Source organism: Aythya fuligula, chromosome Z, assembly GCF_009819795.1.
Source record: "Aythya fuligula isolate bAytFul2 chromosome Z, bAytFul2.pri, whole genome shotgun sequence".
In the NCBI taxonomy this organism is placed as follows: Eukaryota; Metazoa; Chordata; class Aves; order Anseriformes; family Anatidae; genus Aythya; species Aythya fuligula.
This window is the reverse complement of record NC_045593.1, coordinates 37,523,348-37,547,604: the sequence shown is the minus strand read 5'-3', so window position 1 is coordinate 37,547,604 and position 24,257 is coordinate 37,523,348. Positions and strand designations below refer to the sequence as shown.

The window sequence follows — 24,257 nt, the reverse complement described above, 5'->3', positions numbered from 1 at the left end:
TGTGACCAAAAGGAACAACTCATTTCAAACAATGTAATACAAATACGTATTAGTAATGCTGTCCCCATGTTGACTACTAAATGTAGGGTATCACTTTACTTGATTTAGGCCACACACTCTTTGCTTGAATATCTATTTCGGATGTTTCTTTTGGGTCAATTTTAACATTAAGAGATCACTCCAGTCCCCTTCCCCACCTCAAAGAGCCAACCAAAAATACACAAAATGTCACAGAATCACAGAATGGCTGAGGCTGGAAGGGACCTCTAAAGATCTTCTGGTCCAACCCCCCTGCTGAGCAGGATCACCTAGAGCACATTGTGCAGGATGGCATCCAGGCAGGTTTTGAATATCTCCAGAGGAGACTCCACAGCCTCTCTGGGCAACCTGTGCCAGTGCTCTGCCACCCTCTAAGTAAAGAAGTGCCCCCTCATAATTCAGCCAGAACCTCCTGTGCTTCAGTTTGTGCCTGTTGCCTCTTGTCACCAAGCACCACTGAAAAGGGTCTGCCACTGCAATGTGTTCCTGGTTTTACTTCTAGGAAACACAGGGCTGAACTTTGGAGATGAGATAGGAATAACCTTGTTTTTCAATTAGGCAAGAGATAGTGAAACAGTTTTTCAGTGGTTCCAGTGACCAGGTTTTCAACAGTGTTCAGCACTCTGGCACTTCTTGCTCCACTGAGCAAAACAAAAATATTGAACAGTACACACATCTGAGAACTGGTTCCTTCACTTCAGTGCACAACTGTAAATAAAATTCTGTTTATAAAGGCTGCAAAATAAACTGATCTCAAAAAACTCAAGCACTTTTTAAGAGAACATAAGCAAGGTTTTCAAAAATTACACATACTCCATTATGATCTTAACCAATAAACTTCAACCACAAAGAAACTGTCCAAAAGATCAGACTACAATAAGATCATTCCCCAACAGCTACTCCCAAAGTTCACATAATGAGATGTGGAACAACACCATCAGGCACGACTTGAGCAAGCCAAATCTATTTCAACAGATTCTTAAACCCGGTCTCCTGAATAAAAAAGTATTTTGCCTTTTTCTTCCACTCTCACTCCTAAAGATCATGAAATAATGCATCTTTGGATGTAGTTCTCTGAAGTATTCATTCCAGCCGTTGAAAAACTGTAAAAGAATGGATGTCCTCTAGAGCCTCATAATCCTCTAATAATGGTAATAGATCTCTTGCTACTATTCACCAATGACCTCTCAGTCAGACGATTTAATTTCTTCTCCTGCAGCATGGCTGGTTTCACACAGAGTGTAATAACAGTTTTTGCACAACAAGAAAATTCATCCGATTAGAAGGACTATATTAAGTCTTTAATGAACAGCATGTGTCAGTGCAGCTTCTGCAGTCATTTGATTTAAGGCAGCCTAAAAGCTCACACAGTACTCTTCATACATCAGCCTTTTAAAAAGGTTTCTGGACTTTCTTGGACAATGTTTCAGATCATTACTCCAAAATGCATCAGCTAAAAATGGATCTAATATAATTGCTCATCACAGAACACGAGGTTTTCAAGCTTTTATTAAGTGGTGAAGGACATAACACACTGTACATACACTGAAGTCCTCTGGAAAGGACTTAATGCAAAGGATAAGGGAAAAAATAATAAACAAATCTAGAAAAATGCCTGCCAAACCAGTTATACTAATTATTTTTAAACCTAGCACAGCTTTTGAAATGCTCCATTAATTTATCCCAGCGACTATGGGCTCTTCATAAGAACAATATTCTGTGTGGCAATGGAGATCTTGTTTGTGAACCTGACTTGTAGAGCTGTAGTAAATGTGAAAAGTATATAAAGGGTAACGTTCTAGAAGTGCATTTCCTGTTTCTGACCCTGTTTTCTCTGGAAACACAATTCTTCAACTCAGATTTTGCATTGCAGTCACTTGTAGCCTTTCTATTCAGTATTCACAACTATCAGCACTAATTGTCTGAACCACAAAATAACAGAACTTCACCAGCAGCATGCCTTAGCAAGTTCACATACTCTGCTGTAGTACAGGAGGTAGTCCATGGTTTGTCTGCAAAGCTCACACTTTCTCATTTTGCCCTGTGGACATTTTATTTACCTTTTGCAATACTAAACTGTGAGGTCTGTCAGCCCAAGTTTACTTTCTTGACTTTTTCTTTTAACCGACTATCAAAGTAATCAGTTATTCCTCCCATATGTGAGTTCCACTGCTTTTTCCCCCAAATACTTTAACTCCAAGAGAAAGCCAAGCCCTAGATAATTGTTCCTGCCTTAGAGAGAGCACTGCACCTACAATAAACAACGTGATAACCTTTCATTGCACTGCTGTACTGCACTGTAATCTCTGTGGAGCCATTAAGTAGACTCAGAACTAAAATAACTTGTCAGAGGCATGACAAGTGCCAGGAGATCCCAAGTTCAACTAAGCTAGGCAGTAAGTCCCAGTCTTAAAAGCATTAAGATCTTTCAGAATAAAGAATATTATTTAGTAGGCAGTAACGCATTAGATAGTGCTAACAGTGGAATATGCAAGTCTCCTTGGCTGTAGTAAGGACTGAGAAGGGAAACATCAACCCAAACACACTATTCTTCGCACTCCGAATTTCCAAAACATTACCCATCCAAACAGCAGCTATAATACTAATTATACTGATTGCTTTATGTGATACTATTAAGAAGACATCTGAATACTTTGCATATTTTGCAGCAAAGTATTTTAAAATCCAGAGTAATTTAAAAGACTAAAACTTCACCATTTGTAGTCCCTATTAGCAAGTTAAATATTCCCCAGTTAGAGGTGATCAACAGTTTTGGGCTTGTGTTTTGCATTTTAAACAACAATTTCTAATTCACATGGAGTTCTACTGATCATTAGGGAAACAAAAAAATATGATGCAATTGTAAGGGAAAGCTGAAACTGTATCTGGGCAGAAGCTGTTTTTCCCAATGAAGGACTTTCTTACCAGAATGAAAGGCTTCTTAGTTCTGATGTAGACAGACAGCCATCATTAGCTCAAGAGGCTGTATTCATCAATCAATCTTATTTATTGTATTGGTGCACAAAAACTTAGCCTTAAATCAGCAGAACATGACAAAGTAAATAAATTCACTAACATCTTGCTATACAACAACTTTTAATCCTGTTCATTATATCTGTCAAAAGCTTCTGCAGCTCTGCTGACTTGCATTTGCATTTGTCTCAAACTGTTAATTTACAGTCAGTTGTGCTATCCTGTATTGCTGCAGTGAAATTCAGAGCAGAATCATTCCCAACAGCCGCAGCTCAGGCATGCTGCCCAGGTGTCATATTACTTCTGTCATGTTTTTTCAGCAGGTTAGTGTTTCTTTTAATCACTGTCAAATTACACTTTGAACAACTACATCAAATTGTTAATAACCAAAGCATTATGCCTTTACTCTTTCAGTGTCTTCAGTAGGTTACTGACTCATCACAGAACTTGAAGACCTACTGCAGCAAGCCAAGTTTGAGATGGCGTGAAGACAAGAACAGGAAAACCAAAGTAAAAAGCCTGAGCTACCTTGATGGTCTTCACATAGTCAGCCAGTCACAAGAAGAAAACTGGCTTACGAACAGCACTTAGGATCAGAAACAAAGAAAAGTTTCTCAGAATAGGACAGACATATGTCTACTGCAGGTGTTCGAACATGCAGCCAGACTTGCCCACCCTTCTGCTTGACAATAATCAACTCATTTACCAGGCCCAGAGCCTGTATTCCTGCTTATAGAGTATTTAGCAGACATGGCAAAACAGCCACAGTTGGGGTGTGCTGCTCATACTAGTTCTGAATGATTACAGAAAGAGATTTGCAAGAAGAAACTACATTAAAGATGAGACACAGGTTGCTCTCCACAAGCACTGCGGTGCTTTTACAAGTGCAATTCACTTTGCCTGCTCCTGCCCCTTGAATAAAACTACATGCTTCCGAATGAAAGCATGGAAATGAAGTTCTAAAAACTACCTTGCTAAAAAAGTTATGCCAATAAAGCACCAATAAGCTACCTTACGCTTTGCATTCTCTCCCCCCAAAAAGAGTCTCATGCAGTTACAAAAGAATATGCATCTGATACAGTGATTTCTGACTGCTGCCTTAGGATCACACTGCCATGGTCATACCTCAATTTTTCATTACCTGCAAGTTTTACAGTCTTCACCTTGGCATTGATTAGCTTCACCTCTTTCCCATCAAACACGTTTTTAAGCAGCATGTAAGAAATTGAAGTGTCATCTTCCAGCAATACAATCTTATTCCTAACCTGCTTGCTCATTAAAAGATTCCTTTCATTTTTCCTGGAGGTGAGACATGAGAAATTGTATCCTTTTATTCTGCCACATTTCCAACTTGCACTTAAACAATATTGTCAATATTTCATGCACCACAAGCTTGTAACCAGCACAGTAAGCTACCTTTTAATAAGGGCTAAGATAGCATAAGATAAGGCAGGCCACAACTAATGTTGGTCAAATAAGTCTTAACTGGCAATGTCCCTGAAGTCCATTATACCTCACGTAACCCAAAACGCCAGGCCTCTGAAGACTACACTCATATGTGAAACACTCGTAACAGAAACCTGTTAGCAATGCCTGGAATGGATGAGGGAAGATCAGTGGATATGGTCTTCCTGGACTTCAGTATGGCACACCTCCTTGGACACTACCCTCTGTAAGATCCCCACAGTCAGGTTGTTGGTGTATGGGCTGGATGAGCAGTGAGATGGATCGAAAACCTCAGAGGCTGGTGATCAGGAGAATCAAATCTAGCTGGGAGGTCAGTATCTAGCATTGTACCCCAGGGCTCAATACTGGGTCCAGTCCCGTTCAACATCTTAACAGACTGGATGATGGGTCTGAGTGCACCTGCAGCAAGTCTGCAGGTGACACAAAACAGAGAGGAGTGGCTGATGCACCAGAGGGTTGTGCTGCCATCCAGAGGAACATGGGCAAGCTGGAGAAGGGGTCTGACAGGAACCTCAGGGAGTTCAACAAGAAGAGTAAAGTCCTGCACCTGAGGAGAAACCCAAGGCACCAGGACATGCTGGGGGCCAGCCAGGTGCAAAGCAGCTCTGCAGAAAAGGACCCTGGAGTCCTGGTGGACTCCAAGTTCAGCATGAACCAGCACAGCACCCCCACCACAGAGATACCTAATGGTATTTTTGGCTACATCAGGCAAAGTATGGCCAGCAGGTCAAGAGAGGTGATCCTTGCCCTCTACTGAGCACTGGTGAGGCCACACCTGAAGGATTGTGTCCAGTACAGTACTGGAGACCCCAGCACAAGAGAGACCTAGACATACTGGAAAGAGTCCAACGTGATTAAGGGAAGACCTCTTTTATGAGGAGTGGCTGAGAGGAGTGACAAAAACTGAAACACAGGAGATTCTATCTAAATATCAAGAAGCATTTTTCACTGCGAAGCAGACTGAGCACCAGCAGATGTTACCGAGAGAGGTTGTGGAGTCTCTATCCTTTGACATATTCAAAAGACATCTGGACATAGCCCTGAGCTTACTCCTCTAAGTGCCTGTGCTTGAGCAGAGGAGTTGGACCAGACGACCTGCATTGGTCCATTCCAACCTCAACCATTCTACAATTCTGTAATGCAGAAAACGTTTTTTTAGGAACTCTTAGTGCTTATTTCTTCCTACCACAGACCGAGCACTTACAATCCTGTATGTTTTACTAACAACACGCAGCACTGATATTTTTGTTTAAACAGAGTGGCAAAAAAAGCTGTGACAAATGAAAAGGAAACCAAGCATTCCCTGGAGCAGCAAAACCATCTTCAAATGGCCTCTTGCCACAGCTGAGAAAATCTTTTGCTCTAAGAATAGTGCTGTGCAAGCATGCAGGCAAGTCAGATTTTTTTTTTCCAGACACTTTTTAGTTATCCTCTGTTTTACGTTGTTTAGCCAAGCTCTGGAAAAAAGAGGTACAAAGCTACAACAGAATAGAAGGATTTTAAATCCATAGCTTTAGATAAAGAATTAATTTATGGGCAAGAAAATAGCAATCTTTATAAGAAAATAAGAAAAGATGGTGAAACAGACAAAGAAAGAATGGAAGAAATATCCACAAAAGAGATAACTACTTCATTTTGTGTATTTCTGCCAGGTGCTTAGCTATGAGGAGTCATTTCTAACTTGCAGTATCTCATCATTTCCACTGAATCCAGATCTGTAACATCCCATAGCAGCTCTTCCACACGTGATTCAAGGAGTATACCAAGGACACTGAACAAATATTTCAGAAGAAACAGTCTGGGAACTAGGTCCCGTTCTTATTTTGAATTGTAAATTCAAAATTGTAAAATGTGTAACCTTGCAGGTGGTTCTTAAAAAGTCAAATAAATATCAACACTGAGATTCAAGATTTGTATAAACACTATTATTTTGACTCTGTAATCAACTATACATACACAAAAATGAAATGCTACGTTACTAACATTAGCTTAATAGCAGCAGCATGCACAGGACAAAACAGGAACTACAAAATACAATAAAATGAACAAAGTTCAACACTTCTCTAATTAATTCACATACAACAGGCATTAATATACTCCAACAGTAAATTGACCAGAGACCTTCTTCAGTCTAATTGATGGCTACTTGTTGTTTGAAGTGTGCAACAGCTGTGTTACAGACACTTAAGTTGGTTGCACTTTTCAGTTCAGTTTGCAATTTTCTCTTCACTATTATAGCTGTTGCCAACATGCTACATCCATTGTTTTCTTCCAGACCAAAAAGAAAAGTCAGTGCTATTGAGAGAGGGAGTTAGGAGAATCTTATCAAGTAGAGACAGAGCACTGACGGTATTAAATTAGGATGCTACTTAGTGTCTTTGCTAACTATGGTGCATTGTGCAAATTAACTAAAGCAAGAAGCTTGGGCCCCTTACCAAGGTCAATCTCCTAGTAAGAGTGTGAGCCTATCTTAAGAAACTGGCAGAAAGTGGTCCTGCAGATGGACAAGAGCGAAGGAACAACTGAGTCTGCACAGAGACAAGAGGTCAACTAGCGGTGACGAGGAAGAGTCATCAATCTTCGTCCCCACGACCTCCAGACGACCACCACCAGGATACACTGCGCAAGCGCGGATGGGAGGAGTTTATGGAAATGATTACTTGGAACTAATTTTAATATGAAGTGGGGATAGGTTATGCATATATATAGGTGTATTGTGAAACTTCATGCATATGTAACTCTTCACTGCATATAACCAAGGCAAGTTGCCACGTCAGGTGTGCACGACTTTGGTGGAACTACCCCCTGTGCTGCCCAGCACTGAATAAACACACCTACTGTACAATCTGACTGATCGTGGAGTCTGCTTTCTGCGAGTCACTATAGCTACAGACACCACAATCAAACACACTTTTAATGACACTTAAACATTCCTTTTTAAATTTCTCCCTCCAAATGATGAAGTCTACTTCATCAAGCTGTAGTGAGAAACGCCATGAGTTAAATATATTTGGAGGTCACCCACTTCTTGGAAACCTAACTACACTGTAGAACAATGCATCCAAAAGCTTTTTGTTACTTTAGTTAAGATGTAAATAATATAATTTCCTTTCCCCCTAATAATGATCTTACAGTTTGAGTAAACGAACACATTCTACACATTCTTCCATGCCTACATAATGCTCACAGTCCTGATGAGTAGTTACACAGCAGAAGTCCACCACTTTTTCCAGACTAAGAAACAGAATTTTTAATCTGTTACTACGTGTCTAAACAGAAGTCAGAATCACTTCTGTCTTGGTTACAGCTTGTATAGAGTTAATTTTCCTCCTAGTAGGTGGTATGGTGCTGTGTTTTGGGTTTAGGATGAGAATAATGCTGATAACACATAGATGTTTTAGTTGCTGCAGAGCAGTGCTCACACAGAGCCAAGGCCTTTCCAGCAACTCGTGCTGCCCTGCCAGCGAGGAGGCTGGGGGTGCTCCAGGAGCTGGGGGGGACAGCTGGCCCAGCCTGGCCAGAGGGGTGTCCCACACTGTATAACGTCATGCTGAACAATAAACTGGGGTGGCTGGCCAGAGGGTGGGGGGTGGGTGAGGCTGCGTGGGGACAGGCTGGGCATCAGTCAGCAGGTGGTGAGCAATACCACTGGGCATCACTTGCTTGGTATATTCTTTTACTATTTTCATTATTATCTTTCCCTTCCTCTCTGTCCTATTAAACTGTCTTTATCTCAACCCACAAGCTTTTACCTTTCCTCCCTTCCCCCCTGCAATTCTCTTCCCAATCCCACTGGGTAGGGGGTGGGGGGAATACTGAGAGAATGCCTGTGTGGTCCTTACCTGTCTGTTGGGTTAAACCACAATATTCTCACATATAATCCAATAAATAAATAAATAAACCTGTGTTGAAAAGAATGAGGTTAGAGATCATTTAGGCAAACTTGACATCCAGTAAGGCCATGTGCCCTGAGGGGATGCACCCACAAGTAGTGAAGGAGCTGGCTAACATCATTGCTGGGACACTCAACCGTCTTTGAAAGGTCATGACAGTCTGGAGAGATGCCAGAGGACTGGAAGAATATGAATGTCACCCTAGTCTTCAATAAGGGGCAAGAAGAAGGACCCAAGGAACTAAAGGGCAGCCAGACTCACTCAGTCCCTGAAACTTGGAGTCCATCTTTCATGGGAGTATCGCCATGGGGGTCAACAATCCCCATGGTTGGTGATAACATTAGGCTAGTGAGGCCATAAAGAACGTGAGTTAGAGGGAACAAAGAAGGGTGATTCAGGAGGCACAGTGTTGTCTCAAACTGTTTTCTCCAACCGTTAAGACGTGTAAGTGGCTAAATACTTGCTGTTGCCAGGCAAAGTTGTTAACCAATGAATAGCTACTGGGAAAGTATCGCTTGTAGAGCTAACAGTATAAGAAGGGAGGCTGTCCTCAATACAGTAGTTGAAGTTATTGCTCCTTAAAGAAATCCTGGTGTCCGAGTGGTCATTACACCACAATCTTTAAGCATGTGGAAGACAAGAAGGTGATCAGGAGTAGCCACCATAGATTCACCAAAGGGAAATCATACTTAACATGATTGTCTTCTATGATGGGACAACTGGACTGGATAGCTGAGGGTAAAGTAATGGATGTTGTCTACCCAGACTTCAGCAAGGCTTTTGACACTCTCCTATGATATCCCCCTAGGCAAGCTCAGAAAGCGGCATGCTGGATGAGTGGACCATGAGGTGGCCTGAGAACTGCCTGTATGTCAGGTCTCAGAGGGTTCTGATCAGAGGCACAGGGGCTAGTTTAAGGCCTGTAGATAGCAGGGTGCCCTACGGGTCAATACTAGGTCCAGAAATGTAAGTAGAAAGACATGGAGCAAGTCCAGTAAAGGGCTATGTTGTGGTGTAACCCAGCAGGCAGCTCAGCAACACAGCCATTTGCTCACCACCCCACACACCAGTGGGATGGGGGAAAGAATCATGAGGAAAAAAAAAGTAAAATCCCATGGGTTGGGATAAAAACAGTTTAATAGGACAGAAGAGGAAGAGACATAAATAATAATAATAAATAATGATAATAATGATGAAAGTAAATGATGCACAATGCAGCTGCACACCACCTGCTGACTGATGCCCATCCCCAAGCAGTGGCTCCCTCCAACCAGTCCAGCCACCCCATATTAATTGTTCAACATGATGCCATATGGTATGGGATGGCCCTTTGGCACTTTGGGCCAACTGCCCTGGTTCTCTCCCCTCTCAGCTCCTTGTGCACCCCCAGCCTCCTCACTGGCAGGGTGGTATGACAAGCTGAAAAGTCCCTGACTTACTGTAAGCACTACTCTGCAACTAAAATATTGGTGTGTTATCAGCATTATTCTCATCCTAAATCCAAAACACAGCATTGCACCAGCTACTAGGAGGAAAATCAACACTACCCCACCCGGAACCAGGACAGGCTACTAAAACAGTTGAGGGACTGGAACATCTCTCATGTGAGAATAGGCTAGGGCTTTTTCAGATGATTCTGCCTGAAGAAGAGAAGGTTTAGGTCAATCCGACTAATACGGGTAAGTATCTGAAGGGAGGGTGTCAAGAACATGGGACCAGATTCTTCTCAGTGGTGCCCAGTGACAGGACAAGAAGCAACAAGCACAAGCTGAAATACAGGTAGTTCTGTCTGAACATAAGGAAAAAATTCTTTACTGTGAGGGTCATTGAGCACTTGAACAGCTTCCCAGAGACACTGTGGAGCTTCCTTCCCTGGAGATATTCCAAAGCTGTCTGGACACAGTCTGGGGTAATGTGCTCTAGGGAACCCTGCTTGAACAGGGAAATTGGACTACATCTCCAGAGATCCCTTCCAACCTCAAGCATTCTGTGACTCTGAAATATAATTAATATCCACAAAAAGCAACTATGACACAGGAATATGATTGTATACAATGCTAGAAATACAATAAAGTTTACAAAATACAACAAGTTCAATCAAGCTGAGAAAAAAATTAAAGAAATTGCATGCTCCCAGATCTGTTTCAATCTACTGCACATGGAAAACACCCACAAAAGAAAACAACAAAACAAAGGAGCATTTGACAGAAAATTGAACAGACATATTTAAGAAACTTAACAGTAGGCAACCCACGAAAGATGGAGATGGCACCAAGTTTAAAAACTTCTCCAGCTTGAGAACTACAGTTATCTCCCAGAGCAGTGTATAATGGTCCATACTGTTTCAGTACATGTTTAATAGCAAGCACATCCTGGACTGCAATGTAGAATTCAGTACCCTAAGACATCAAGCACACACTCCATAAGCCTTATCTTTTCCCAACTTTTGTGCTACAGACTATGATAGCTATTTGAAACAGAAAGTAATTTTAAAAGTGAAGCAAACTTGTCTCTACAGCGTATCTGAGACTTGAAGCAACACTTTTCCCTTCCCCACATTTTTCTATTTCATAAGTTAAGACTGTTGTTTATACACAATGACTCTTCTGCTACGTATTACTGTATCTACATTAAAAAGCCAGATATCTACATTCATCTTTCTAAAATAGGCAAGAAAGTATAAGCATACTGCATAAATCTGGCTTGAATTCACTACTGAAGGAGGGAAGGATGGTACAGACTATGGAGATATTTTTAAAAAGCATGACTGCATACATTATAATGGAAGTGGCAGTCCTCCAGTAACCACAAAAGGACAAAGGGAGCAGCAATATGCAATCAACAGAAGCCAGAAATGGTTTAGTAGCCTCTTTTCCACTTTTTTTGTGTGTGTTGTATTTTCATACTAATTAGGTAGTTTTGCTAAATAAGCCAGTTGTTTTCCTAAGCCTGAAGAACCGATAAACACTACAAAACAGAGAAATAATACATACGTATTTGTGTGTACATGCCACACAAAATTTTTCATCTTGAAAAGCCCGAAAAGGACCAGGGGAGTTCTGGTGAGCTTTGGGTTTGTGTACATATACAAGTGTGTACATGTTCACGTGTGCATCTCTAAAGGCACTCCCCACAGGGGAGTCCAGTGGAGGGCAGTCCGTATCAACAACTGCAGCGGAGCTGTGGCCTCAGGGGCTCTTAGGTCCAGATGCCAGCAAATGGGGAGACCGGGATCCAGAGGCCAACGTGCATGCACACAGTGTCTGAGCCCTGCTGCTGCAGAGATCCATACTGAACACATATACACATTCCCACTAGCAGACCTTCAACCTGCACAGCTGAAAAGGGGAGCAGCATGAGGCCACTGGTGCTCTTTGTGTTCATGAGTGCTTTGCATCTCTGTATTATATAAATACAGCCACAGATATGTGATGTACACGTGCTCCATGTGCATGTACCTACTGGGAACACAAACTCAGTCTCACCACTTGCTGGACCTGAGGGCAAGAAGTGGTGGCAGCCTTGTCCCTCTCCTGCTGCAGAATCAAGCCCTATCCCTGCAGCAAAATTCAATAACATTAAGTTTTTACCTGAGAACAATCAGCTTTGGCTACTTCTGTAGCAGTCTGGAGCACATTTCGAAGACTGTCTCCGTTTTCTTGTATCAATAGATAAGCCAGCAGGAGGAAAACATGGGCAGGGACTTGAGTTGTAATAGGTAGCAGTGATTTCACTGAAGATAACCAGCCAGTAACTGCAGTCTTCTCTTTCATGAGCTCTACAATCTTCCAGGTGGTGTACAATGAACTGTAAGAGCTGGTTATTGGAAAAAGGAGTTTGCAGGACATCTGAAAACCAGCGAAACACAGAAACAAAACTTTCAATCCAACAGGTAAGGTAAAGAAAGAACAAAAAAAAAAACCACCAACCAAACAAACAATAACTTAATCAATTCTGTCATCCAAAGCAAGTATTTTGTTTGAGAATCTCAACTCAATAAATGTAAAGAATAATTCACAATACATTTCTTTACAATCCTTTATGTGAATTCTCCTACTAAGGATGATTGAATGCATTGATAATTCTTTACTTGGGAGATTCCCCTTTATTTGGCATCCATCTTTCCTGTAGGTAAATGCACTAAAATGTGTATAATAAAATTGGAGTGCCTAAAACCCTTACATTCCTGATCATGACGTGTCCATCACAAAAGTATAGGCTTATAATAATAATATTTACATATTTTAAGGAAATCCTCTTACATTTTATAGCACTCAATAAAACACCACAATCTCTTGCTGACAAGATAACTTGGAGCCAACAATCTCCTCTCGATAAATTTGCAATCAACAACATAAATCTATGAAACTGCCATAGATATAGCTACTTAAACTTTATCCAAGGACACAGAGTCAACTAAGAGCATTACTGTCTGTAAGTTATGCTGTTTAGTTGTCTGACTCTATATCTTAGTATCTGAAAACAAGATCAGGCTGTTAAGGTCTTTTTTCTTTTTTCTTTTTAAAGCCTGGAAAAACTGCTGAAGTTGTTAGAGCCTGAAATATTATATTGATATTTCCCATCCCTCCTTAGTTCTCATAAGGCTGTGTTACACAATTATACTCTCTCCTTTCTCCTGTTACTTCACCTGCATGGAAAGAAGCTATTACCATATTTTAACTTTAACGGTGCACTTCATTCAAGCAAGATAGGCAGAAAATCTCAGGCTGACAATGCTGAAAAGCGTACACAAATCCCTTAATGGCAAAAATGCAGATAAGGTCAGCTATGTCCTAACAAGCTGAACAATTCCCCATTACCACCACTACCAAAAAAAAAAAAAACTGTGAAGAAAATACACCATAACTAAATTAAGTTCTTAAATACTCTTATTCAGGACAATCCTCAGGTGGCTTCCAAAGTTCTCCTAGAAGGTGGAGACTCCACAACCTCTCTGTAAGCAACGTGTGCCAGTGCAGAGTCACCTGCACAGTAAAGAAGCGCTTACTGATGTTTAGACTAAACCTTCTGTTTGTGCCTATTGCCTCTGAGCCTGTCACTGGGCACCACTAAAATGGGCCTGGCTCTGTCTTCATTGAATCTTCCCTTTAGGTATTGATATACATTAATGAGATCCCTTCTAAGACTCTTCTCCTCTAGGCTAAGAAGTCCCAGTGTCTCAGTCTTTCCCAGAGGAGAGATGACCCAGTCCCTTGATCATGTTTTTGGCCCTTTGTTGGGCCCTCTCCAGTATGTCCATGTCTCTGTTGCACTGGGAGCCTAGAACCTGTACTGGACACGGTACTCCAGGTGCAGCCTCACCAACTCTGAGTAGAGTAGGAAATGGAAGATGAAACTGGAGTGAGATTTTGGGACAAGGAAATTGGATTTGGTATGTTTTTCTGTCAAGTCATCACATCAACACGCTCCCAACACCAAATAACAGAGGTGTAAATAAGAAAGGAAGCTTAGCTTCTACAGCGGTAAGTATATCTTGATCAAGAAACTTCTTATCACCTATTCTCAGAACAGAGGAAACAGATAGGTAGAGGGTCCCACATGAACAAATTAAAAATGAGAACACAAAAATACAACAGCACAGATTAAAATGAGCCAAGATAACCAGCTGGTAAGGAAAAGCATGTAGATCAGCAGAATAAGCAAGATTCTGAAAGAGATAAAATAAGTAAAGCTGATATAGTTCTCTACCAAGTCCTGTTAATTAATCAATGGTGCTGGTGAATTCTTTAATCTATATGGTCTCTTAAAGGAAATAAATTCATGTAATAAATAAAATGATATCTAGCATACACACTTACATTTTACTAGCAGTCTAGTTGTATGTATTATGCATAGCTTTGACTGTTTCCATACAACATATTATATGGATAAGCTAATAGGTGTAGTCTTTACTAGTCAGATAAGCATGATGGAGTAAACTGTTACATGTATCTGCTATCTGTCCCAAAAAAACAAAACAAAACAAAACAAAAAACAAAGCCCAAACCACAGAGCCTTACCATTTCCTTTCTATCCTTCACACCCTCCTCTTGTAACATTCCCAAAAGATTTATAGCCAGCTGCTGCCTGGTAGCTCCAGAATCATCCTCTGGTAAGCAGTCCCCAACTGATGAAGAAGATAAGATCTGTAGCACAGGCATCACCAAAACAAGGGCTGTGGCTGAGACATTCTGGGTTTCTGAAGAGGAAAGGATCTTGCAGGCTATTAAAAAAATGTGGGGACAAAGGGAAAAAAAAAAAAAAAAAGATCAATTAATGAAAAAAAATAATAATTTCTACTTTTAAGTATGAAACAAACATTTCCAGGGAACACTCTGATCAAACAAAGTAACAGTCTCAAGAATCGAGACTACGTACATAACAGAGTCAAAATGCAAAATATTGTTGGTAAAACGCTATTTAGACACCCATATACTTCTGTTCTTTACTGCAAAGTACCTGATGGCAGCAACAAATACAATAATGGAATGTAGCATAGTCTCTCATTTTTACTGAACTAACTCCATTAAACAAAACTATTAAGTCAAAAGCTCAAACATCACTGAGACTGCCAAGATTGCTCTCTTTAGATCTGTCAGAAGAAACCAATCATGATGCATGAATCTCAGTTGAGAAGGTCCTGTTGTGGACTTAAAAATCAAACAAACCTCAGGACAGCAGGGAGCTTAGAATACAGTAACATTCATTGGGAAAGTCAGGGAAAAATTATCCTTATTGCCATCACATCAGATGTTACTTTTTAAATCAAGGAAACATGCTACTTAAATAAAAACATTTCACAACTCAATCTAACTTCAGGGGAACGCAGTGCCTATTTTCCAAATACAAAAGTAAATATACAGTCTGCAGAGTGTGGATTCCTCTTTCACAAGAACTTTACCTAGACTCAGGACAGACTTCTGCTGACTTTCTGGTGTTTGCAGCAGTAGAAATGCTAGCCCAATTATACACTGTTCTGCTGGAAACACCTACAGAGAAAAAGAAAAAGAGGTTCAAGTTATCTTTGTTTTTAGAGGGGATAAATAGTAGAAATAAACAGCAAACAAAACTCCTTAAGGAGTTTCTCCATGCATTGTAGTGGATGCACAAACAGTGACACAGTGTATGCAATGAAGAATACAAACAGGGTGTTAGAAGTATTTTAATAGAATTACTACAACTTCGTAATTTGTTACATCATTCAAACCTTTTTAACTCAGTTTAAACCAACTTCCATGGTAAAAAGCTAACTTACACATTACAGCACCAGTTAATTTCTTTCCTCCTGGAGGTTTTTAAACGAGAAAAATATAGCTTTCAAAACAGCACTGGTCACTTGCAGATTAATGTCATGCATCAATATCATGTCTTTGACACAACATTCTTAAAATTTAAGGGTTTTGTTTGTTTGTTTTTTTCTTTTTAACCCACCCTGCCCCCCAAGCTCTTACCTCTTTTAAAAGCTCAAAGTTGTCCTCTATTAAGGATATCAAAGATGAACATTCTCCTGTTATATTTAAACACACTTCACAGAAGCATATCAGTTGCAGACAAAATTGGGATAACTGGTCTTTCCAAAATGCGGGATAGCGCAACAGGCTGAGGAACAGCTCTTGCAGAAAAAACAAGGCTTCTGTAACTTGTGGCAAGTCTTTAAGCTGTAAACAGGTAATTAAAAAACACGTTCTGGTTTAGTTGCCCTTCCCTATCCATGCAAGATTTCCCCAGCTTTAACATTACTTCTACTAGCTCTACAGTCTTCTCATTGCAAATATTAGTAAGACTTTGAAAATATATCTATGAACTAAATTCAGGAATCTCTGATATACATTACTACAGAATTGACTGATTTAAGGTCCTAAAATAGGATTAGAAACACATGAATGAATAAAAAGGCTTCTTGGTAGCTGATGAGAAAAATCCCATGCTCCTCAAATGCAGTAGCAAATACATCCAATTATTGGGGTTCTATCAGCCAAATAAAACAACCTGTATGGGGATTTCACACAATTATGTTCTTGTAACAGAAATATCCTAGAAATATCCTGCTTTAGGATATTTCCTTGTAATGCAACCAAGATTTAACATACATGTATGTCTCAAAAGAGAAGTGCAGTGGTATTATCTTCCTCCAGAGCACCACGTAATTTTTAACAGTTACAAGAAATGAAAAGCCATACTCAAAGAAGTGGCATATCCCAAAGCACTTGGTGCTATACTTAAAAGCCAAGCAAATAGTTTTCCAGTCACAGGTTGCCTTAAAATGCTAATTCTTCAGATATGCCTATCGCACTTCTACATTTCTGCACTTGGAAATTCCAGTTCCAAGCAAACCTTGCTGTTCTGCTACAAACCCTGAAGCCAGCATTAGGATAACACAGCAGCCTTGCCTATTCTTGATTTTTAGTCCCTTTGAGTAAATTCTGTGAATCATCTGCTCTAACCAGAACCCTCATGCTCACTGAATTCTTCAGCAGAAAAGTCTGCAAGTGACCAAATGTACTTTTGACCAGTGTCTGATATTGTAAGGAATTAGGAAGCATTTCAGCATTTCTACAGTTACAGAATGATAGAATCATTTAGGTCGGAAAAGACCTTCAAGATCAATCTGACCTACTAAGTCCCATCACTAAACCATGGCCTTTAATGCCACTTCTACACATCTCTTAAGTACCTCCAGGGATAGGGACTCCACCTGGGCAGCCCACTGCAGTGCTTGACCACCCTTTCCATCAAGAAACTCTTCCTAATATCTCAGTACAAAGGATTAAGTGAGGCTGGCCTTAAAGGAAGATTAAGAAGAACCTGGGGTTCAGAGAAGAAAGGAGGAGGAATGACAGTACATTAAACATGCTTCTTCAAGCAGTATTTCCCTTTCCATTGTGAAATTATCTCAGGCAAGGCAGAAACACACAATGGATAAAGCTAAAGTATTCACAGAAGTTTAAAAAAATGGAAATTAATGTTAAAAAAAAAAAAAGGGGGGGGGGGGAAGTCCCAATGAGCACAGAGGAAATAAAGGTTCATAACCGAGTTTACAGGTTGTCTTCAGTGCCATTTCGTGGCTAATTTTTACCAAGTCAGAATCTTGGTCATACATTAAGGACACAATGTTTCCCTGAACATCTCGTGGAATAAAGACAAAAAATCAGAAGCATCCCTATGACTAAAAAGGACAGCAAGTACTTGCCATCACAAAGACTAGACCAGAACCATGACAGATGTGTATAATAAAAATTATTTGTCCATGACACGTGTGTATAATACAAGTTATTTATACAATATACATTATTTGTAATACAAATTACATTGTGAGAAGTAGCTACCAGTAAAAAATATACTTTACTAGTAAAATCCCTAGGAGAAAGAAGTTATTATATTTCCTTGTAGCCTATTTAGTTTGACATTATGACTATTTTCAAACCCTCTCTGTATGGCAATAATACCACAACACATCATGTTTACTTGCAACTAAAGATGGTGTTCTAACTGTATTACGGAGGAAAGAAAAAGGTACACTGAGAGAACAAAAAAGCTTGACCAATGTCACAGTAAAGCATGAGGCAAAGCAGAGCTATTAACTTGAATCAATACCCTAGATCTAAAAGGGACAGAAAAACTGAATCCTAGCTCCAAGCAACTGTCATTGTCAACTAAAAAGTACATTCAAAAGCTTCAGTATATTACAGAGGGGCTAAGTTTTGCCTTTAGATCCATTAATCCCTCTGTTACAAAGAGGAACACAGAAATACCTAGAAGTACTTAAATCATGCTTCTCGTATAGTTTGTTTCATTTTGATACAATTTTTAAGCTAACAGGACAATATGTTTTTGACAAATAGACTACAATTTAACAATATTCATGGGTATCTCCTACAAGATTACTGTATGTTTCCTGAGCAACTAATGGTAAATAGATGTTGTAAACATCTTGCAAATTGCATCTTAATAGGCAGATTTAAACACCTAAAAAATAATCACTTTCTCCTAGGGACAGGTTATTAGATTTCTCTGCTATCAACTAATGAGGTCTACAGGAAATGGAAGACAGTGCTATATTTGCACACTTGAAAGGCAGTAATAGTACTATCACTGCCCTGATAGTATTCATAAAATGCAACGTTAGGCAACAACTCTACCTGAAGGTGTGGAATCAAATCATATAGAAGTTGAAGAATCTGGCGTTCCAGCACAGATGGTGCTTCAGTGTGCTTTGGACCACGTGGCTGAAGTAAAATCCTAAGTAATCCCATTCGCAGTTCAGCATTTTCTCGTAACTGAGATGGTTCACAATACAGGTATCTTAGAAATGGAGCCATTATACCAACACAAGAACTTTGTGCCCTGCAGTTCAAAAAATAAGTTTGCCAAGATTGTTTTCTACTATAAACTCAACAAGCTACAAAGAAAACCCAAGCAATGTGACATTCCCTGGGTCTGCAGTAATTTACAGGATAGAATTAACAGAAAGGTGCTATGACAAGCATTAATAATTCTCACCAAAAAAAGTTTGAACTTACACAAGACCACAAACAGCAATTATACAATGAAGTGCATTCAGATAAGACAGTATTTAAGCATGACTATGACTTGAAATATACTTGCAGATCATGATACAAGGCTTTTTTTCTTTTTTTTTAAAGTCATCAATTCAAGAAAGTGACTTTCCTTGCTGAATGTCCAAGAGACTATTGTATCATACTGAAGCAGTACTTGGACAATACTGTTCAGAAACACTTCAAACTACAAGAAATGATTTCATTTTAAAAGAGCCATCCATTCCTTCCTAGTTGTTTCCTATAGTTGTTAAAGACCATTGGCCAAAAACAGGTTGTTTAACTTCCATAGCTTTCTGACAAATAATTTATCATAGAATAAGTCTTCCAGTTTGACCATGTTAAAAATACCAGCTGATCTTGACATTATTAGAACAAGCAAATTAAGTTAATGGTCAATACATTAAAAATATACAGAGAATCAAAATTGTTTCAAACAAGACTCAATCCTGATGTAGAGCTTGAACATAACTCCATAATAAACCCACATCAGTATATTCTCAGTATAGAAGTTAGTCCACAGAAACCTTTATGCAAAAAGCAACAAGGAAGTTTAAGGTGTCTGCCAAGTAAGATTAACTCCTATTTTAATGCCATATAATACACCAGTAACAAATTCACAGTTCATTCCACCGGTCAGACCTCTGACAAGACTCTTCATGAGTCCCAGATTTACCAGCTGAGTAGAGAAACAAATCTGAAGATAACATTTTAAAGACTGATTATTTAAATTGAACAATTTTTTTTTTTATTATTATTTTTTAATTATTTTTTTTTTTATTTTTTATTTGAGAGTCTCACTGCTGATCACATAGCTAAGGTCTACCAGACATTTAAGAGATTAATGAACTTATTTTACTTGTTTAATCAGAACAACAGAATACAGAAGTCAGTTTCACTGTACCATTGCTCTGCTGGATTTGCGCAAGTCTGAGAAAACAGGAGGAAGGAGATCCTTTTTAACTGAAATGCATACATATGGCTGTAAAAATTACTGAAAACATTTGCCTGCAAGGCTGCTACAACATTTGGTATCTTACACTGAAGATTTATTGGACAAGTTTCTTGGAGATGAGCATGAAAAAATGTTGAAATTGTTGATAACTTAGATATTTGTTTCTTGTTAAGATTTTCTATAATATGACTGTGCCATCGATTTTCAAGAATTATGCACCATTTGTAGAGATCTGATCCATAGGTATGAGATATAAACTCCCATGCTTTCTCTGCATTGTTTGCATGTTTTGCTTATATCTGCATCATCCTCATCTAAGGAGTCAAAATCTTGGCAAACATTGATCATTTTTTATCCCTGTAAAACTCCACTTGCCAAAATACGCCTGAGAGCACAGTTTTCAATGGGATTAGTAAAGTGTTTTTCTATTAGTAGCTCAATTACAGTATCCATGGTATCTGGCATATAACAGGGATCCATTTTTTTTAATTTTTTTTTTTTACTATTATTCTCTGTAGTATATTATATTCTAACATATTATTTACTATTATGAGACTTTATTTTTACCTCTGCTTACAAAAGCAAGTAATCAAAATTGATTGTTTTCAAGCAAGTTTCTCAAAACATTATCAACTTTGCACAAATTTCTCCAAATCCATGAAAAAAAATATTAACACAGAAGAGTTAAGAAATCAAAATTAAAACCTGGATTCTTAATGGATCATCTTATTACTTTGTTGTTCTGATTTTAAACTTTAAATCGTGTCATTACATCTTATAATTATCTGTTTTGAAAGACATTCTTCTTACTGCTTATATACAAACCTTGACCATTGCAGCTACCTTCAAGAAAGAAATACACTGACTCAATTCAGTTATCTACATTTGTTGTTTTTTTGTTTGTTTGTTTTTTCATTCAGTCATTTACCTCTCTGGACACTGTTGGAAAAACACTGTTATCTGTTGCAGTAGAACCGGCCAGCAATCGGGTCTGTTTTCAAGGATGGTGATTAATGGATGAGGACTGTTCCTGAAATAAAGAGAAATCATATTTGGATCTACAATGCAAAACGTGAGCGTACAAGGTAACTATGATCAGCATAAAAGCGGCTGCTGAAATAGACAGTTTAGTTCCCTCATATTACCATCTCTCTTTACCAGCTTTGCTATGACTGTTACGCTATCATATGAGCACATTTTACTGGATGCTTGGGAAACATGAATAAAACGAAGAGTTTATTTGGAAAGCTTTGACCCACTTCTATTTTTGTTTAAAATCAACACCTAAGGATCACTGATTAGTTGTGTTGCCTGACTTGCACTGTTAGCACCACTAGGCTCTAGCAGTAGTGTCCAAGTAATACTCACAGAATAATTTCAACCAAGGCACAACTCATTCCAGTCTTTCAAGCACATGTACAAATATCCAATGTGTGAAACCAGAGACCATTTGTACTGCCAAATACTTTAGACCTGCTCACAACTGACTATCCCTCCCCCCAGTCCTTTTTCAGGGGTAGGGAGGAGAGAACAGCTGGCCACACCAGCAGCCTAGAAATGTGCTCTTTTCTGCCAGCCCTGTGACAATTGTCGCACTTGGAAAGGCCACTGAGACCTCAGAGTCACTTGCTCTTCTCAGGTCAATCTCTTATCACCAACACTGTCCCCGCCTCCAGAGTCCATGACTGACGGCCACCCACACCCTGAACTGCTAAGCACCCATTGAACAGTGACTACCCTTAAACACCGATTGCTCCCATCAAACAGTGATAGGAGGAGGGGGGAAGAGAAGCTGAGCAAGAGGTGAGGGGAGCCTGAAGTACACTTTTTGTTCTCTAAGAAGCAAATCTAAAGTTATTGTACTACAGCGTGTTTGCATGAGAAAGGAAAACGGAGTACTGGAGCCTGAATATTAAATTTCCTGGAGAGGTGGCGCACTGGAAAGAACTGCTGACGTGAAACAAATTCATCACTGTCTCCAACACCTTTTTCTGGAGTCACCCACTGTCCTTGCCATGACTTACTCTCTCTCCTGCTTACTATAACCCTTACTCTCACCTGCTTGCTAAGTATCCTCTTTCTCCCCAGTTCCCTTTTCTGCTTCAGCCAACTACAAGCATGGTCGCATAGACTCTTTTCTGGGACACCAACAGCTCAACAGCACGCATCTGGACACCTCCCTGCTCTCAGAGCTGAAACAACATTCCTAATAACAAGACAGAAAAGTTGCAAGGGGAAAGTCTTGCTGATTCCCACAGATCTGCTAGACACAAGATTAGAGAGCACGGCTATGGGAATAAATGGAAAGGAAACAGATGTGCATGTACCACATAAGGCTGGCAGACAGAGAGGCACCATAAATCTAGAAACTGCAGCTGATGAAGAACATCACCTTCAGCTTGGTTAAACAGCATTCCTGTTTGCACGCTCGTCAAATCTGTGCTACTTACTAAGAGACTTGGTATGTATTGATTGAGTGTGTACTGACTGTCTACAGTCAGTATTACCTATAAAGCACTGAGTTATCTGACACCCACCAATTTAAGTGGTACATCTCTTCTCAAGAGACTTGGCCTCAGACACCAGGTCTTTTAAATAAAACAGTGAGAAGGAACTGAGAGGGGAAAAAAATAAGAAGAAAGCACATTCACACATCCAGCACACACATATCCAAAATATACTAAGGCTCTTTGCAGGTGTTTACAAGCAAACTGATTTTCATGCATGCAAGCTGAAACACTGCACAGGAGAAGCTGTTAGTTTTCTTAATACACTGCTAATTTCACTACCAAGTGATGGAGTCAAATGAGCCTCTTAGAAAAGATTTATAGCAGTGTTTGGTTTCGTCATTGTTGTTTTTTAAAAAGTAGTGGAGGCAGGAAGTCCGAGATCTGAAGCAGTCTTTTTGTTACAGAAAGCAACAAAAAATGAGACACACTCATATTCAGTGTCCTGCTACCAACACAAGCATTTGCAGCAGCACCGAACAAATTCAGCTGCAAGTGAAGTGAATTGAGATCTGCAGGAATCCCATTAAAAAAAAAATGCAGCAATAAAATATTTTTATATTTTGAAGAGAAAGTAAGTTTTGTTCAACTGTTTCTTTCAAGAGCTTCAAACTACATTGGATCTTTGCATGCAAATATGTAGAAAATCTTGCTTTGATTTAAAAAGCATCTTTTGCTACAGAAGCATATTCACACAGCAAAAAAGTTTTGTAATATGCCTTTAGGCATCGAGAATAAGTATTTTTTTTACTGATAGAGACATAATTGATTAATATGACCTTATGGATCTGAGACCACCTACAAGGTTGTCATTCCTAAAGACAAATGGAAAATGGAAATGCCTTTAATTAATCTAAAAGGAGTGCAATTTAAATTACTGTATTTAAATCTCCAAAAAAGAATTCACATCACCGAAGAACGGTTGAGGTAGAAAATTACCTCTGAAGGCCACCTGGTCCAACACCCCTGCTCAAGCAGGGACACCCAGAGCAGGTTGCCTGGGACCACATCCAGGTGGCTTTTGAAGATCTCCAAGGAGAGAGATGCCACAGCCTCTTTGGGCAACCTGTGCTCAGTCACCCACAGACTGAAAAAATGCTTCCTGATGTTCAGAGAGTGCCTCGTTTCAGTTTGTGTCTGTTGTGTCTTGTTCTGTCACTGGGCACTGCTGAAAAGAATTTAGATCTGTCTTCACTGCAATCTCCCTAGTAGCTTTCAGCTTCCTCATGCATCTAGCTTAAATCAGTCACTAGAACAATTCATGAAGCACAGAAGATAGTTTTTTCACACTGAATTCTTCCCTCTGTTCCTCAAATAATTTTTCTTCCAAAAAGGTGTGATTCTCTTCAAGAAAATAAGTAATTTGAAATTACAGGGACTTTCACAAGACTGACCAATGTGATGGACTACTTACAGCATGTTCAGGAAACATATATTAAGCAAGATCATAAGGATGCATGCATTACAGCTCCGGCATTCATTTGGGAGCTAGAGGTGTCATACTTGCCATATTCATTACCCTAAAATTTGTTTACTTATATATGTGGTCTTCAAAAGGCCCACCTTCCTTGATTCTGCAAGCATTTTAATGAAGAGTATTCTACAATCTGTGTACAAAAACTAGAAATACTAAGGTTATTGTCACTTTGTAACTTTCCAAGACCACACACAGCATGCAAGAAACAAAAAAAAAGTAGTTGCTTGTCTACCACTTCAGTCCAGGAAATCATAGACAGGACCATTTTTGACACAGCAAGCTAGCAAGCATACAACTCATATCATGCCAGAACTTTGAAAGAGTGCAGCCAAGTACGAGACATACAGAGCAACAACATCTGCTCATTTCACAGAATCACAAAATCATAGA

The 24,257-nt window shown here is 39.5% G+C and overlaps 1 protein-coding gene across 1 annotated transcript in view; it reads right to left on the bottom strand.

Annotated features, from left to right (window-relative positions):
* The window catches only part of FOCAD (focadhesin), a 122,598-nt gene that overhangs the window by 74,224 nt on the left and 24,117 nt on the right, over positions 1-24,257 (bottom strand). The window contains exons 7-12 of the mRNA XM_032205591.1: positions 20,812-20,913; positions 18,512-18,716; positions 15,824-16,030; positions 15,274-15,361; positions 14,393-14,595; positions 11,963-12,220 (exon numbers count right to left, since the gene is read on the bottom strand). Of these exons, the coding sequence (XP_032061482.1) occupies positions 11,963-12,220; positions 14,393-14,595; positions 15,274-15,361; positions 15,824-16,030; positions 18,512-18,716; positions 20,812-20,913 (1,063 nt within the window). The remainder of the gene's footprint in view (positions 1-11,962; positions 12,221-14,392; positions 14,596-15,273; positions 15,362-15,823; positions 16,031-18,511; positions 18,717-20,811; positions 20,914-24,257) is intronic.